General features: G+C 45.4%; 1 protein-coding gene across 1 annotated transcript in view; it reads right to left on the reverse strand.

The window, feature by feature from the left end:
• The window catches only part of PHEX (phosphate regulating endopeptidase X-linked), a 137,000-nt gene extending 129,770 nt beyond the window's left edge, over nucleotides 1-7,230 (reverse strand). Inside the window, exons 1-2 of the mRNA XM_054006123.1 lie at nucleotides 6,592-7,230; nucleotides 1,960-2,028 (exon numbers count right to left, since the gene is read on the reverse strand). Coding sequence (XP_053862098.1) covers nucleotides 1,960-2,028; nucleotides 6,592-6,715 — 193 coding nt within the window. The 5' untranslated portion in view covers nucleotides 6,716-7,230. The remainder of the gene's footprint in view (nucleotides 1-1,959; nucleotides 2,029-6,591) is intronic.
• Nucleotides 7,231-19,054: the final 11,824 nt, after the last annotated feature.

Below are 19,054 nucleotides of genomic sequence, written 5' to 3' on the forward strand. Positions count from 1 at the left end.
CTTTGCCCTTAGGCAATTATTGTACAGCTTTTGAATAGTTGTAAGACAAGCTGTGACCTAGACCTCAAGAATACACTGAAGGGATTCACTACTCATTGCTTTTTGAAGTAAGACTGTTGAGTCAAGTAGCTCTCCAGTTCTGACTTTGTGCAGTATGCAAATTGTGCAGAATGACAATTTTTGTTGACCCAGCAAAAAAAATTTAAGGTCAGTCATACATTAGCACAACTAACAAACATAAACAGGAAAAATGGTTCAGATAAAATATGGGCCCCTATTTTTCCAAAATAAACCCCATATTTTTTAAGGTTCTTAAATATTTAGTCAGTTTATTCCATCCTATTGCTTCCTATTTTTTGTGTGTGTCTCTCTCTCTCTCTCATCTTTCAGGGTTCAGCTGCAAGTAAAAGTGCCCAAATACCCCCAAAAAGTTGTTGTTGTAAAGGGCAAAGTAGAAACAGTAACTGATGAAAAAGTTTGTTCTCATGAGATTTCCAAACCAATTTAATAGTCTCAAGAAGTTCAGCTAAACAATCAAAGTTTCAAATGCAATCCAAACTCCAAACATTATGAGGCATGAAAAAATACCCCCAAAAGATGCCATATTGTCAACTTTGTTTCTAATTAAATAGCTTGACAGTCAGATTTTCAAACATAATAAGCATTGGTCTAACTTTGCTCTCATTAAAGTCAATTGGACAACCCACACTGTTTTCAGTGGGAACAGGATTAAGCCAAAGCTGAACAGTTTAGAAAATTTCACCCTGGCTTTATAAGGCCCTTTGCCTGCAAACATTTACTACTACCATAGGCCCCATCCTGCAAAAATAACCACATGATTCTCTAAATGGGCACAGCAGTCTGCCAGCATACAACAAGCTGCATGCAGCAGGGTAGTTACCCGCCCACTTCCCGGTTCGCCAATACGGCCCTGGAGAAGGGCTGTGGAAGCGCAATATGCCTGGGCTGATTGGGAGGAAGCAGGCTCAGCTGGGGCCACGCCCCAGTCAGGGCCCAGCTGGCCCTATAAAGGCCTGAGCCAGGAGCTCAACCAGATAGTCTCTCTCTCCCTGCATTCAAAGAGAGAAAGGGCTGGCTGTAAGGTGCTTAACCAGGTATCTGGAGTGGAGCAGGGCTGGAGAAAGGCCAAGGGAGCCAGGGAACTCTGGCCTAGGAAAGCCTATTAGGTACTGGGTTATAGGGGCAGCCCATGGGTAGCCAGAGGCAGCATGTCCAAACCCCTTTGCAGTGTATAAGCCACTCATCACAGGCAGTCTGCCCCAGTGAATGGGGGCTAGATGAGGACTGGCAGTAGCCAGGAGTGAGGTGAAGTGGGGATAGTGGGTGGGGGTTCCCTTGAGTGGGGTGACCCTGAGACTGAGGGGTTACTGTCAAGGGGGCAGCACCCCAGAGAAAGGGGAACTGGGTCCTGGGAAAGGGACATGGGGCCCAGCAGTAAGGTGGATCACTGGCCTGCAGAGGGTGCTCCTGGCTGGAAAATGAGCTAATTCCCAAGGATGACCAACTGGAGATGCCGCAGGGGTGAGTCAACACCCTTACACTGCAGCATCAGGGCCCTTTTCACCACACTTGGTATTAAGTATTTGCTAGACCAGGCCCTACAGCATCTATGTGATCATTAACATTTTGCTGATTAGTTACTTTGCTAGCTACTGAAAAGGAAACTTAATTAGTATGAGCATTTCTAAAAGTGACTTTATTCAACACTAGGCCTACAGTAAAAAAGACAGGATACAGTAGAACATGATAGCAATACAAAAGCAAATTAGAACTAGAGTAAATTGCTGCTGCATTGGTTTTTAAATTATCTTAACATGTATTAATTGTTACCAAGCCTTCTTGAGTTAAAAGGCATCATGGAACCATAGAATACTATCAATATTTCACTCAACCAAACTATTGTAATTATGCTACAAAACAGGATTGAAGATTGCTTACCAGCTTCAATGCATTCTGAAGTCAAGCAATACTGTTGCTTAGGATGAAGGTTTATAAGTCCTTGGCTAACTGCAAAATGGAAAAACAAATTGGGATAATTTGAATGCAATGAATTGTTAGCATTTTGAGTCAAACATCATGAACTCTGGTAGTTTGAACACCCTGCCATATACATGCTACAGAGTAACTTTTTACTTGGTATGAATATCTTGTCTCAATAAATTGTACGTGCTGGGTGGTGTATATAAACAGGCCATTAAACAGAAGGTCAGACTAGATAATCGGGTGGTCCTTTATGGCCTTATAGTCTATGACTCTATGAAACAGGTGCTGCCATTTTGTTTTTCATAAGTCTAAAAATAGCAGCATGAAAAAGCGGCACCTCCCCTTCAGACAACATTAATGGCTAACACTAGGGCCTCACTGGTGGAAAGCCAGTGTACCAGAGATGCTGGTTCTTGGACTGACTTCAACACGTTGTTTGTTTGCCAGTTTGGAAGATCTCTCACCCATTGGTCATTGCAACCTCGTGTAGATTCTCTTGCATCAGAACACTGCATTTTTTTTAAAACAAGACCAGTACGGTAATTAAAAAAATAAACAAAATGGCTTTACAGTGTCCCTAGTAATTTTCAGTAGAACCATAGCTTTTTCAGAGGCTTCAGACAGCTACTGTGCTTTAGCTTCTTTACTGGTTTTCAGAAGCTTTTGAAGTCTAATATTTCAAAAGGTTATCCCCAAAATATATGTGCAATTCCTCAGGGAACTAAAGTAATAAATCCTTTGAGTGTTGCTGTCTTGTAGATGTGGTCTAACAAAGCGAGGGGAAAAAATTGGGGAAAAATGTTGAAATGTATCAGTTGTCTCTGTTTCATGTGGTTTGAAAGGGGATAGCTTTTTGTTTCTTCAAAATTTTCTCTAAATATTGCTTGAAAACCTGCAAATTTTTGTTTTTCCTCCTCTCTCTCCTATTTCCTCAGTGCATTAAAATGAATAACACACACCCAAGATCTTTTTTTTGGGGGGGGGTGGGGGGGCAGGTTGTGTGTTCAGGAGGAATTCATTTTTTTTCTTTTTTCAGTTTATAACATTTCAAAACTTCTCCAACTTTTGAAAAGATACAGAGAAGAAAAAGGGGGAAATCTTATAAAGTGAAAAAAGAAGCCTAGCCCTTATCCATTCTGTTGGACTCAGTGTTAAAAGGGGAAAAGAAGAGGAAGAAGGCAGCTGGGGAAAATTTGATATTTATGAAATCTGTGTTGGTTTTCAAAAAGCAAAACAAAATTTTAATACAAAACCAAAACATTTTGATTTGTTTAGAAATTTCTTTTAAAAAAAAAATAAAAATTTGAAAAAAACATTTTTGTTTTTGATTAACCCCTATTTTTTTTTGGAGGGAAACTATTTCAGTTGAAAAATTTTGACGAGCTCAATTGTTTTGCCATCTTATGTTACCAGAACCCATTATTACTGTCGTGGAAAAACACACATTGATTTTAGTTCACAGACTCAAGCCTGAGGGCAGTTTATTGCAATACATATCAATGCGTTGGGCGTTGCAGTCAGAAACTACACCCACGATCACAGCTCGTGGGCTGCTTTTATTCTTACAAACCGCAAACATAGTACAAATTATACATCAATAGGAAAATATAAGAGTTGGGGTCTGTTCCCTTTTTTCAGTATCTTCCTCATTATTTTTCCGAGAATTGGGGGTGTATATTGGGTGGAGGGCTTCTCGAGAAGCCTGATGCGGTCAAAACATGGCAACAGCTAGGGTACGTTCTCGGAAGAGGTGCATGGTACCTTCCGGGCGTTATGGTCAGTGTACCTGGGAGGAGTTGACAGGATGCCCAAAGAAGGTATCTAATTGGCTAGTTTTGCATTTAGCTGGAATTACAGGAAAAGTTAACATTTAACTAGAATTAATTTCTTCACACAAGCGGTTATTATATTTCATCAACAAGCTGTTATAGTTCTGCTGCCAATAACACACAAGCTGATATTTTACCATACAAGCTGTTATTTTGCTACGGCTCTCCACATTTCTTCCCCCTCCCTCCTCTGATCATAGCCCCTGACTGAACTTGGCAGAAGGCTGTGTTGCTTAGTTTAGTTCAGGCCTGTGGCCTGCAAAGGCCTGTATCGTGGGCTTTCACCAGCATCTCAAGCAATATAAGGGAGGCCGGCCAGGCCTATTCCCTCACATTACATGTAATCACAATTGTATTACACCTATTCTGCATCTACTTCTGAAGGTTATTTCCAGACTTCTAAGAAAATAAGTGGTATAAATACCTGAATGTGCGATGACTTTCAATGCCACAGAAATAATCTCACTAACTTTACAGTTTGTGAAGTCTAAAGCTACTAGTGAAGCAGGGGCAAAGGGTATGGAAATCAAATCTTAAATCGCCTTATTCTCTGATCTTGCTGCCAGAGAAGGAATGGGCAGAATAAATAAATAAATAGAGCTATCCTGTCTCCTAGAACTGAAAGGTCATTGTGTCCAGCCCCCTGCCTTCACTAGCAGGACCAATTTTGATTTTGCCCCAGATCACTAAGTGGCCCCCTCAAGGATTGAGCTCACAACCCTGGGTTTAGCAGGCCAATGCTCAAACCACTGAGCTATCCCTCCCCCTAATGATCTTTCCTTCGCTCTGCTCCTATCACCAGAGCAGGAGATAGGCTGGACCATGAGTTATTAAATGTATACGGGATTAGGGACTCCTAAAGATGTTAAATGACAAACTGAATAGCCAGGTTCTCAAAGTGCCCCGGGGCCAAGTTGACTAGGAAGGGTGTGTCCTTGGAGTCCAGGAGTTCTGCTGAAATCAGTGTATTTCCATTATGGCATCTGTTGGCACATTTTATATGGAATCATAGCCAGAATTCTGAGCTACCCTCCCCCAGCAGGGCCCCCAAGAGAATGGGACAGTGCAGCGGTAACTAGATGGATGGGATGTTCAGGGATGTGCCAAAATTCCTATGTATGTCAGATATTCCTGGAAGAGGACTCTCTCGGAAGTTTATTGGTATACTCTGGTAGCTGTTAAGTGTCTTGCTAGAGGACTTGCGTTTTTATGCAGAAAATACAAACAAGAAACCCCACTTGTCAGAAAGAGACAATTTTTTCAGCTTCTTATTGATTTTCAGAGATGCTGAGCACCCAAAACTCCCAGCAAGGTGAAGGGGCGCTGTGGGTGCTGGTGGTCTTGATCCTGCTCCCAAAGAAGTCAGTGGGAGTTTGGACCACTAGGTGGAGGATGGCCCCCATTATTCTTATATAATTGTCTCCTTAGCATTAAATATTTTTGCCTGCATTTTCATGTCTAAACGTTGGATAAAGAACTTGCATCTTCAGTGAACTTTAGTGACTTAGGTTATATATTATCTACAAGTAATAAATACAAAAAGGAAGAAAATAAGCCCTCTTTTTATAATTATTCCTAGCTGTGTGGTATTCTATTTTGCACTCAAACTATGGACTTGATTCTGCCAGAAGTTACAGATGTATGAAGTTTCACACTCATTGAGTCCAACTGAATCCCCAAGACTCCTTGTTTTATACGTGCAGTTACTCATGTGTAAGTGTTTGCAGGCTCAGGACCAACATACTGTAGCCTGTTGCTTCAAGTTTTCCACATGAAAGTTTTCAGCTGATGCACAGGAGATTTTAAAAAGTGGTTCTAAGTATAGAGTCTAGGGCTAGTATATCTTTCAAACAAGACTATAAAAGAGGTGAGAGAAATAAAATGCATTAATATCCTTAGAGGCCAGATTCACAACTGGCGTAAAGCAGCATAGCTCTGTCAAATTAACACAAATTACAGATTTACTCCACCTGAGGATCTGACCCTGTTGAGCTTTTATAGAAACACTGCTTTTCCAGATGGTTTTCATTTAGTAGTAGGCATCTTTGGCACAACCCAATATATTCCACATCATTTTATAGATCTGTTTATGTACTTTAAACAATATTCCTACAAAATTCATTTACAACAAACTCCAGATCCTGGAGAGGAAAATATTCTCCACTCTAGTCAACGGTAGCTAATAAATCTGATGCAAATAGTTTCATTTCAACCAACAGGCATTGGATTACCATCTTTCCAAGGAAGATTCCGCAATTCATCACAGAAAAACATTAACTGTTAAAAAAATGTGCAGAACATTTAGTCTAATCCTAATGGAAACCAAATGAAATGAATAACCAAAGTGATTCCATAAAGCACACACATTATAGCTCAGTTTTCTGCAAACAGAAAATATTAACCCATATTAGTTAAAATCTATCAGTTAATCAGCATTACTGATACACATAATTTTACCAGTCTCTCCCCAAACTATAAAAGACCACAATTCTTAATAGAGTACATTCTACTGAATATTCAAATAAAGTATTCAAAGCTATGTTAGCTGGTGTTTCAGCTCCCAGCTATAACAGTTTGTTTTACAAATGTCTTTATTGAAATATTTTCATTTCCATTTAAAATAAAACAGCAGAAGGAGAAAGGATGGTGAATATAGCCAAAACTATGCATAGATAAGCCATATAGTACTTGCATTCCAGCAAGAAGTAGAAAACCTTGAGAGAGTTTAAGTTTTGCTAATGTATAACTTTTAACTTACCTAGGAAAAGTGCAATGCCAAGTACTATAATACCACTTATGAGCATGCCAAGGGCTATCCGAATGGCTTTGCTGACAGTCCTCTTTGCGCCTGGCGCTGAATTCCCCATTGCCTCTCCTTCCATTAGAATGGTTTTAGAAAGCACTCTAGAAGAAATCTTGTTTTCTTTTTACTGCTGGTTTGCCAGCATTTCAGCTATTCACAAACCCTATATATAAGCTCTGTCTTTTCTGTCACTTTCTTATTTACAACATAAAGTTCCTGTCATGAACCCTTTCCTAGCCCACACTCTATCTCAAAAAGAAAAAAACCCACACATTAAACACTGGCTGTCTTAAGTTTTCCTCTAACCAGGACTTGGGATGACAAACAGTGACTACTTTATTTACAGCTCTTGCTGTCTGCAAAGTCTGTGAACCAATCGCTTAATAGTTTCCTTTATCAGTTCAGAACATGAATATTTCACAATATTGCTGAACAGATATTTTAGCTACTCAAACATATAGCAATAAAACCCTTTACTATCAAAACTAAACTTCTAGCAAACGTTTTCTAACACTAAAATTGGTGGAGTGGTTTTTCTTGCACCTATTTAAAGAACCTAATTATCTGCTGAACATAATTCCTTTTTCTTTAATCATCCTGGCTGCATCATTTGTCTTCATCAGAAAAGATGTTCTCTCAAGCGTTCAAATCCCTTTATAAAGTTTCCTAGGGGTTTTTGGGATATCCTGTAGTATTTTATTTTGGGAACTTTGTATATGATACTATGTGCCAAAAATCATAGTCATGCTCAGATGCAGTGCAAAGCAGTAATTAAGACAACCTACAGAAGAGTTCTCTCTTTTTTTAAATTTCAGACAAGCCATATTCTAGGTCCTGTGGTGCTGCTAGGTATGTTAGTAAAAAACACCATGCTTCTGAATGAATCACTTCTGCTACTGTGAGTGGGATAGCAGAGAATATACCCATTTGGGGCAACTGTGGATGGGGGAAGGTTTAGCTACAGGGATTTCCAGTTCCAAGGTTTAAACTTGGACAAAGTTGCTTTCGATGGTGAGAGTTTTCCAGCTAAATCCCTGATGATGTTTATCATTTCAAGTTGATTTTTTCCCCTCTGGTCTGAGGCAACGAGGGGCCAGAATTTCTTGTCCAACTGTAGAATTGATCCCATCCTCCACACTATTGTAATAATTGTTATACAAAATATTCCTTATGAGATATCATTTGAAAACTAGTAACTTACTGATCATTAATATTCTTGCATGATGTATGTATGCAATGGATATATGTTAGAATAATGACTAAAGTGTTTAAACCAGGCATGTCATGTGGAGTTGGTAAACAAGTCTTCCTTAAAAAGGAATGTGTATTTGATTCTCAGACCAGCCCAATCTTCAGGCAAAGACAATGAAGGTCCATTTTAACATATTTCAGAGTAGCAGCCGTGTTAGTCTGTATCCGCAAAAAGAACAGGAGTACTTGTGGCACCTTAGAGACTAACGAATTTAAATTTGTTAGTCTCTAAGGTGCCACAAGTACTCCTGTTCATTTTAACATATTAGGTAAACAAAGTTATTAAGCTAACAGTTGGGAGAAGAAAAAGCACAGAACTTCCTTCACCACCTGACTCCATGTTGCCTTGCTGACAGCTTGAATGAACTTTTCTTTGAGGGGTAACCCTTACAAGAATCCATTTCAAAGGAATATAAAGACAGGGAGTCAGAACCTGAAGTGATAAACAATTGAATCAACTGATTCTATACAAAATTATTGTATTAGCAAAGTGTACAGAGGAAGGTCTTTTCTGAAAACTAATGACACGCTGGTGATTAATATCATTGTGAAATATATCTATTAACACTATGAGGAAATATGGATACTTAATGATATTATGTTTTCAAATCCGTGGCCAAACAGGGAGAAACAAGTTCCCTCCCAGACAGGAATGAAGGCAACCTGTCTCTAATGAAATCAAGCAAGGTGTGACCAAAAACAATAGAAGCCCCATTTACATAGAAATCAGCAGGGGGATGGGAAGCCCTCAGGAAGAGGAGAACAGCAGGGGTTCCCCCTGCCTCTTGAAGCAAGGTCATGGAACTTTGGAAGATATAAGCAAGCATAGGCGCCAACATTCCCCGGCGCCGGGGGGAGCTCGTGTTTCCCCGACCCCACTCTTTCCTTGCCCCGCACCGATTACAACTCCTTCCCCAAGGTCCCCGCCCCCTCTCTGCCCCTATTGGACCCCTTCCCCAAACCCGCGCCCCGGCCCCACCTCTTCCCCAAGCATGCCGCCTTCCCCCTCCACCCCCCTCCCTCTCAGCCATGCGAAACAACTGTTTCGCGGCGCAAGTGCTGGGAGCTGCGGGGGGAAAGCAGGCACATGGCACGCTTGGGGGAGGAGGTGGAGGCACACTGGGCGGGGAGGTGGGGAGCTGCCGGTGGGTGCTGAGCACCTACCAATTTTTCCCCGTGGGTGATCCAGCCCTGGAGCACCCACAGAGTTAGCGCCTATGTAAGCAAGGACAGAAGACATCTTTGGCATCCATCTCTAAACAGACACAAGGGACCAGAGCTCCTGCAAGCTGACAAAGATGGGTCGTTCAACCAACGGGGAGTGGGGAGGTGAAGTCTCTGGAAACTGAATGTAGATGAGAAACCTACTTAGGCAAAGATCATTCACCGAGGAAGACAAGGGAAGCCAGCACCTTGTACTTCTGTGGAGGTCCTGACAGAGGGAAAGTCACCCAAGGCTGGGAAGAAGGAAGACTGGCGAGCGAAACCAGTTTGAATACAGCCTGTACCTTGCTAGATTAAGTTTTAGACTTTTAGATGCATGTTTTCACTTGTATTTGCTTGTAACCCAGGGATCGGCAACCTTTGGCATGTGGTCAGGAAAATCCGCTGGCAGACCAGGACGGTTTGTTTACCAGCAGTGTCCGCAGGTTCAGCCGATCACAGCTCCCACTGGCCGTGGTTCGCCGCTCCAGGCCAATGGGGGCTGCGAGAAGCGGCAGCCAGCACATCCCTTGGCCCATGCCGCTTCCCGCAGCCCCCATTGGCCTGGAACGGTGAACCGCAGCCAGTGGGAGCCGCGATCGACCGAACCTGCAGACGCTGCAGGTAACCAAACTGTCCCAGGCCGCCAGCAGATTTCCCTGATGGGCCGCGTGCCAAAGGTTGCTGATCCCTGTTGTCACCCTTGCTAACTTTATTCCTTTTACTTGGCATCACTTAACCTCTGGCCTATTGTTAATAAATTTGATTTATTTTCTATAAACCAACTCAGTGCAGTGTTTAAAAGAAAGGATGTATTTACCGCAGTTAAGTTAATAAGCTGAAATATGCCTTTGTGTCTTTACAAGAACAAAATTTATTATTTCTCTGAACTGTCCAGGAGAGAGCTGGACATTACAGAGCACATGGTTTTGTGAAAACTCAGGACTGGGTGTGGGTTGGGGTCACCTTGCTGGTTGTAACCAAGGCTTCTGGAAGCCATAGTGGGGCTACGGGACGGTAGACAGGCTGCTGAGCTCAGAGGGACTGAACCAGGGCTGTCTAGCATACAGACACTTCAGAGTGTGATCTGCATGCCTGTAGGCTGGTTATGAGTGACCCAAGCTGGGAGCTACAGCAGCAAACCATTGTAAGGCACCCAGGGTTGGAGGGGAAGTCGTGAAAACCCTTCACTAGTCTGCAGTGCCCCCTGGCCCCTGTAAAGATGGTGAGTTTTCTAACTATATCCACAATGAAGTTTATCACTGCAAATTTAATTTCTTTTTTCCTCAGGTCTGAGATAACAAGGGATGGGCCTGAATTCTGGCCCAACTGTAGAACTGACAGTCATTTTCAAAAATCTTCCATTCTCAGACTACCTCACTGATAGTAAAAGGCTACATGTAAAGTTGCCATGTTCATGCTCTCAAGAGCAATATATCTATATCTACATTTTACCCTTCAGCTAACTTCTTGGGCCCTGTTTGTCTTCCTTTCCAGGTAAGACCTGTAGGAGGGGACTTAAAAGAAGGAAATCTCCATGAGAGTCTCCCCAGTCATCCCTTTGGAGGCAGGATTTACTCCCTGTCCCCTCCCCCCAGGCATGGACTAAGCTAAGAGGGCCAGCCTTAAATGACTGCTTCATGGAGCAGCTAGTCCTGGAACCCGCAAGAGGAGAGGCAATTCTTGATTTAGTCCTAAGTGAAACACAGGATCTGGTCCACTAGTGAATATAGCTGGACCATTTGGTAATAGTGACCACAATATAATTAAATTTAACATCCCTGTGGTGGGGAAAACACCACAGCAGCCCAACACTGTAGCATTTAATTTCAGAAAGGGAGTCTACACAAAAATGAGCAAGTTAGTTAAACAGAAATTAAAAGGTACACTGCCAAAAGTGAAATCCCTGCAAGCTGCATGGAAACTTTTTTAAGACACCATAAAAGACAGTTACCTTTTCCGTAACTGGTGTTCTTGGAAATGTGTTGCTCATGTCTATTCCACAGTAGGTGTGTGTGCTGGCCACGTGCACCGGTGCCAGAAGTTTTTCCCCTAGCAGTACCCGTAGAGGAGGAGCGCCCCCTGCAACCTCTGGAGTGGCACCTGCCTGATGCAGTATAGGGGGAGCCGTGCGCTCCCCCCACCCTCAGTTCCTTCTTGCCAGACAACTCTGACAGAGAGGAAGGAGGGTGGGATGTGGAATAGACATGAGTAACATCTCGAAGAACACCAGTTACAGAAAAGGTAACTGTCTTTTCTTCTTCGAGTGATTGCTCATGTGTATTCCAGAATAGGTGATTCCAAGCTATATGTGTTGGAGGTGGGTAGGAGTTCACAGAGTACAGCCCTGCTGAACCCAGCGTCCTCCCTGGTTTGAGAGACGATCGCATAATGCGAGGTGAATGTGTGACCCGAAGACCATGTGGCAGCCCTACAAATGTCCTGAATGGGGACATGGGCTAAGAAGGCAGCCGACGAGGCTTGTGCCCTAGTTGAATGTGCCCTCACAATCGGTGGCGGGGGGGGACTCCCACCAGATCGTAACAGGTACGAATACATGAGGTGATCCAGGTGGAGATCCTCTGAGTGGAGATCGGCTGACCTCTCATGCGTTCAGCTGAGGCGATGAACAGCTGCGAGGACTTCCTTAATGGCTTTGTATGTTCCAGGTAAAAGGCCAGAGTCCATTTCACATCCAGCATATGGAGGTGGCGCTCCTGATTGGATGCATGGGGTTTGGAACAGAGCACTGGCAGGAAGATGTCCTGACCCATGTGGAAGGTGTAGACCACCAGCAGTCAGAGCTGGACCTTATCCTTGTGGAACACCGTGTACGCGGGCTCGGAGGACAGGGCTCTGAGCTCCGAGACCCGTCTAGCTGACGTGATCACCACCAGGAAGGCTATCTTCCACGAGAGGTGCGACCAGGAGCACGTAGCTAGCGGCTCAAACGCGGGACCCATCAACCAGGCCAGCACCAAGTTCAGGTCCCACTGCGGGACTGGGGGCCTAACATACGGGAAAAGTCGATCCAATCCCTTAAGGAATCAGCCAGTCATAGCATGGGAAAATACGTCTGAGGTAGGCTGCTACCACAGACATGCACTTTGTGAATACTCTGGGAGCAGTGGACAGGCCAAACGGAAGGACCGTAAATTGGTAGTGTTCCTGAAATGGAGGAAGCGCCTGTGCCCCTCGAATATATGGATGTGGAAGTACGCATCCTGCAGATTGAGGGCGGTGTACCAGTCCCCAGGATCCGGGGAGGGGATGATGGAGGCCAGAGAGACCATGCGGAACTTGAGCTTCACCATGTACTGGTTCAGGCCTCACAGATCCAGGACGGGCCTGAGCCCCACTTTGGCCTTTGGGATAAGGAAGTAGCAGGAGTAGAAACCCTTGTGTCTGAACTCCACTGGTACCACTTCCACCACTCCTAGGCCAAGGAGCCGCCCCACCTCCTGCTCAAGCAGGGCCTCGTGAGAGGGGTCCCCCAGGAAGGATGGCGGGCGGAGGGTGGATAGGCGGGGTAGAGGTAAACTGGAGGGTGTAGCCCCGGGAGACGGTGTTGAGGACCTATCGGTCTGAGGTCAGCTGCGACCACTCCGGGAGAAAAGCACACAACCACTTGGAGAAGGGAAGCTTTATTGCAGGTGGATCCCTGGTATGAACTGGTAAGTCGCCCTCGGCCATCCCGTCAAAACTGACCATTTCCCGCCTGTTTGCCCTTGGAAGGCCCAGGTTGGGGGGCAGACCGGGACTGCCTCTGCGGGCATTTCTTATAGTCCCTTGACTTTTTATAAGGGGGCTCATATTTAGAGTGGGCGGCCTGGGTGGGAGCCTGCTGCGGCTTAAACTTGGTCCGGTCCGGGACATAGAGGCCAAGGGTCTTAAGCGTTGTGCAGGAATCTTTCAGGCAGTGCAATTTCATGTCCGTCTGTTCAGCAAACAGGGCCTTGCCATCGAACGGAAGGTCCTGTAAGGAGTTCTGTGCCACACTGGACAGCCCAGACAGCAGGAGCCACGACGCCCTCCTCATGGACACCGTGGAGGCCACAGACCTTGCAGCCATATCCGCGGCATCCGACACTGCCTGAAGGGTCACCCTGGCAGCCGCTGTGCCCTCCTCCACCAGAGCCTTGAACTCCTTCTTGTCACGCTCTTGGAGGTAGTCCTCGAATTTGGGCAGAGAGCCCCACAAATTGAACTCTTATCTCCCCAGGAGGGCCTGGTGGTGCACCACCCTTGCCTGGAAACTCGAGGATGAATAAACCTTTCTCCTGAATAGGTCCAGTCTCCTTAAGTCTTTATTTTTCAGAGTAGGGGCTGGTTGGCCCTGCCGCTCCCTCTGGTTGACTGACTCAACCACCAGGGAGTTGGGGGCAGGGTGGGTGTACAGGTATTCATGCCCCTTGGCAGGCACAAAGTACTTTCATTCCACCACCAAGCGAGCCACCACCGGGGGCTGCGTCAGGGGCCACGGGGCCCATTGGTACCATGGTGCCGGCCAAGGAGCCCGGTGACACTGCACCTGCGGTGGCACTGGCAGAGCAGGCTGTTCGGCCTGACTAGCCTGTCCCATCAACTGACGACTACGAAGGGAGGCTGGGCTGGCGTACAACCTGCCGCTGTCCAGGGACCGGGAGAGGCGGTCGTATCGGGAACGGTACCGACCACAAGACTGATCCTGGCATGGAGGAACAGGAGTACTGCCGGTAGCAACTGTTCCACTATCGGCTCCAACAGGCGGATCCACAACGGCGAGGTGCCAGCGACCGACACTTGGGACTGCAGGAGCGGTGCCGCGACAGGGTCCTGGAGCAAGACAAAGAACGGGAACGGCGTCGATGTCCGTACCGCGACGGGCTACAGTAGCATCTTGGAGACGAGGACTCCCGGTACCGTCTGTCCCGGTCTCGACGGGGCACGCTCTCCTCACCAGGTCTACGGTCCCTCAAGGTGGAGGGGTGCCTGGAACCCCTACCAGTAGGTACTCAGCCAGACAACCTGGTGGGGGTCAACAGGGACCAGCGCAGACTGCACACGGGGCAGTCGCTGAGTGGCTAATGGTGTCAGGAACATTCCCTAGACCATGAACGGTACCGATCAGGCGGCAACTGTGGAGATTCAAGTGGTGGTTTGCCTCTGGACCAGGGAGCCAACGGTGGCGGTGCCCCTGGTACCGGCAGAGACATAATGCCCCCGGCTGCTTGCAGAGCCTCCAGCGTGGAGGGCACCCGGACGTCCGGGGAGGTCGGCGTACAGTGAGCCAAGCTACTCCACTCAACCTGAGTCAGAGGCCTGGAGGCCAACAGGGATCAAGAACTGCCCAAGGTGGGTCTAGTCTCTCCCCCAGTCTTGCTCCAGTGTCTCAGCGGAGAAGACCTCTTCTTAGCTTTTTAGAGCATCCCACAGACAGAGAAAGGTGCCAGCTAGAGGAAGGCACCGAAGGGTTGCCGCACCCCAACGCCTTGGTGCTCAGTGGCAACTCGGAGCAGTGGGACCTTGACCCTATCTACCCTCCGCCCCATCCACACCAACCTGTTGAGCAGAACAGATGCTGTAACGTTTTTACTTTGCTGTGCTGGAAAATCAAGAGAATTTTTAAAAGATGTTTTCAACAGGAGTGTCAATCATTTTCTTTTTTAGATATTTAGTCTCTGTTGAATGTGGAGCCATCAGAATGGCTCAGAGCCGAATGTCCCTGTCCTTCTTGGTCTGAGGCTTGAAGGATCTGCAAATCTTGCAGCGATCGCTGAGATGGATTTTCCCAGTCAGCATAAACAGTCTGCGTGCAGATCACTCACTGGCATCGGCCGCCTGCAAGTGTTGCATGACTTAGTTTATTGCGCCTGGGTCGGGGCATGCCCCGTGCCCCAGACTTGAACACTAAACTAAACTACTTTAACACAGTTACTACTAACTATGAACCAACAAGTTCAAGAGGGAAGCTGCAGCCAAGCTGGAGCAGAGTAATTCCGACACACCTTCACTGGTGGCAAGAAGGAACTGAGGATGGGGGGAGCGCACAGCGCCTTTTATGCCGCGCCATAGAGGCGCCACTCCAGGGGTCGCGAGGGGCGCTCCCCTATGAGTACTGCTAGGGGAAAAACTTCCAGCACCAGTGCACGTGGCAAGCATGCACAGCTATTGTGGAATGCACATGAGCAATCACTCGAAGAAGAATAGAGGCTCAACTTAAATGTATACCCCAAATTAAAAAAACATAGTAAGAGAACCACTGTGGCTAAACAACAAAGTAAAAGAAGCAGTGAGAGACAAAAGGCCATCCTTTAAAAAGTGGAAGTTAAATCCTAATGAGGAAAATAAAAAGGAGCATAAATTCTGGCAAGCAAAGTGTAAAAATATAATTAGGAAAGCCAAAAAAAAAAAAAAAAAGAATTTGAAAAACAGCTAGCCAAAGACTCAAAAAATAATAGCAAAAAAAGTTTTAAGTACATCAGAAGCAGGAAGCCTGCTAAACAACCATTAGGGCAATTGGATAATCGAGGTGCTAAAGGAGCACTCAAAGACGATAAGGCCATTGCAGAAAAACTAAATTAATTCTTTGCATCAGTCTTCACAGCTGAGGATGTGAAGAAGATTCCCAAACCTGAGCCATTCTTTTTAGGTGAAAAATCTGAGGAACTCTCCCAGATTGAGGTGTCATTAGAGGAGGTTTTGGAACAAATTGATAAACTATACAGTAGTAATAACCAGGACCAGATGGTATTCACCCAAGAGTTCTGAAAGAACTCAAATGTGAAATTGCAGAACTACTAACTGTAGTTTGTAAACTATCATTTAAATCATTTTCTGTACCAGATGACTGGAGAATAGCTAATGTGATGCCAGTTTTTAAAAAGGGCTCCAGAGGTGATCCCAGCAACTACAGGCTGGTAAACCTGACTTCAGTACAGGGCAAACTGGTTGAAACTGTAGTAAAGAACAAAATTGTCAGACACATAGATGAACATAATTTGTTGGGGAAGAATCAACATGGTTTTTGTAAAGGGAAATCATGTCTCACTAATCTACTAGAATTCTTTGAGGGGATCTACAAGCATGTGGACAAGGGGGATCCAGTGGATATAGTGTACTTAGATTTTCAGAAAGCCTTTGACAAGGTCCTCACCAAAGGCTTTTAAGCATAGTCAGCTTGATAAATGCAAAGTAATGCACATGGGAAAACATAATCCCAACCATACATATAAAATGATGGGATCTAAATTAGCTGTTACCACTCAAGAAAGAGATCTTGGAGTCATTGTGGATAGTTCTCTGAAAACATCCACTCAATGTGCAACGGGGGTCAAAAAAGCTAACAGAATGTTGGGAATCATTAAGAAAGGGATAGATAATGAGACAGAAAATATCATATTGCCTTTATATAAATCCAGGGTACGCCCACATCTTGAATACTGTGTGCAGATGTGGTCACCTCATCTCAAACAAGATATATTGGAATTGGAAAAGGTTCAGAAAAGAGCAACAAAAATGATTAGGGGTATGGAACAGCTGCCATATGAGGAGATATTAATAAGACTGGGACTTTTCATCTTGGAAAAGATACGACTAAGGGGGGGATATGATAGGTCTATAAAATCATGACTGGTGTGGAGAAAGTAAATTAGGAAGTGTTATTTACTCCTCATAACACAAGAACTAGAGGTCACCAAATGAAATTAATAGGCAGCAGGTTTAAAATAAACAAAAGGAAGTATTTTTTCACAGAACGTACAGTCAACCTGTGGAACTTCTTGCCAAAGGATATTATGAAGGCCAAGACTATAACAACGTTCAAAAAAGAACTAGATAAGTTCATGGAGGATAGGTCCATCAATGTCTATTACCCAGGATGGGCAGGGATGCTGTCCCTAGCCTCTGTTTGCCAGAAGCTGGGAATGGGTGACACGGGATGGATCACTTGATGATTACCTGCTGTGTTCATTCCCTCTGGGGCTCCTGGCATTGGCCACTGTCAGAATTCAGGATACTGAGCTAGATGGACCTTTGGTCTGAATCATGGCTTGGTGGCAGGATTGTATGTCGGAGGATAGGGTGGTTGGCACTTGGGATCCTGGCTGTGAGTTTGGCCAAGTGAAAAGGAGGGACCCAGCTCTGAGAAGCACTCGGACTCAGAGGATGGGTCCAGGAGGGGCGGAGCCAACAGTGCAAGGTGGGCAGAAGAAGTGCACTGCTCAGAGTGGAGCAGGGGAGATTCATCTGCCAAAGAAGGCAGGACCCAGGTGTCCAGGGGACTGGAGAGCAGCAGGGAACCTGAGTGTGAGAGCAGCGGCTCCTCAGTAGGCATCAGCGGTTCCAGGCATCCGGGGAATCACACATGGTAGTCTGGAGGGGCCTGGTGGCATCAGTGGTGCTGGTGATGACAATGTTGCAAGACCAGTAACTATGGCTTAAGGCGGCACCAGTGCATAGCATTGGGGTTTCTTGGGAGCCAGAGCAGCCAGGTCGATGCACAACTTCTCACCCGATCTGTCTCGACTCAGGGAGGCAACACTGCATTTTGGGGTGGTCCACTGTAGGTAGCTGCCCTTACGCCCATATCCGTGCTTCTTATGCTCACAGTGGGGCTTCACAGGCTGCAGCAGTCCTGATGGCTCCAGTGCCGGGAAGTAAGACAGAGGGGTGCTCACCGGCAAAGATGGACATCATTCCAGTGGATCCGCCAGTCCCAGTTCTGACTGTGCATGTGGACGCATAACCTCCTCCATTAGGAACTTGCAGAGGCAAAGTTATCTAGCTTCTCATGTCCTGAGTGGGAACGATCGGCAGATGTGGCAGCAGGCAACAACATAGGCTTCACCGAGGCAGTAAAGCAGGGGTAGGCAACCTGCGTCACGCGAGCTGATTTTCAGTGGCACTCACACTGCCCGGGTCCTGGCCTCCGGTCCGGGGGGCTCTGCATTTTAATGTAATTTTAAATGAAGCTTCTTAAACCTTATTTACTTTACATACAACAAAAACAGGAGTACTTGTCTGACGCCAACGAGAAACTGCTGAACTTGAATTAATATGCAAACTAGATACTATCAGTTTAGGCTTAAATAGAGACTGGGAATGGCTGAGCCATTACACATATTGAATCTATTTCCCCATGTTAAGTTTCCTCACACCTTCTTGTCAAACTGTCTTAAATGGGCCATCTTGATTATCACTATAAAAGTGTTTTTTCTCCTGCTGACAATTGCTCATTTTAATTAATTAGCGTCTTAGAGTTGGAAGGGGAACTCCCACCTTTTCATGTTCTCTGTATGTGTATATATATATATCTCCTCACTATATGTTCCATTCTATGCATCTGATGAAGTGGGCTGTAGCCCATGAAAGCTTATGCTCAAATGAATTTGTTAGTCTCTAAGGTGCCACAAGTACTCCTGTTCTTTCTGCGGATACAGACTAACATGTCTGCGACTCTGAAACTTTACATACAACAACAGTTTAGTTATATATTATAGACTTATAGAAAGAGACCTTCTAAAAAAGTTAAAATGTATTACTGGCACACGAAACCTTACATTAGAGTGAATAAATGAAGGCTCGGCACACCACTTCTGAAAGGTTGCCGACCCCTGCAGTAAAGGCATCATTGGAGCTCGTCACTCACAGAGAAGGAGCTCGGGCACAAAGCACAGCTTTTGAAGCTGAGTTGCCAGGGCATAATCCCCAGAAGGGGAGATCTCCCCACTAGGGGAAGACGACCAACGAGGACTCTAACTATGAGTCTATCAGATACTATATACAACCATAAACAACTATATACAAAATGGACAATCAACTCTCTTACTAAGCTAAAAGCACAGAGGTGACTCTGGCCATGTGGCAGTAAGAGGGAACTGGAGCGGCATCTCATAGCTTCGGATGCAAGCATGCGGACGATGCATGACATACGTGAGGGTCAATGGACGCTCCTACAAAACTGTTCCAGCTCTGGCACATGGCA

Source organism: Malaclemys terrapin, chromosome 1, assembly GCF_027887155.1.
Source record: "Malaclemys terrapin pileata isolate rMalTer1 chromosome 1, rMalTer1.hap1, whole genome shotgun sequence".
Classification (NCBI taxonomy): domain Eukaryota; kingdom Metazoa; phylum Chordata; order Testudines; family Emydidae; genus Malaclemys; species Malaclemys terrapin.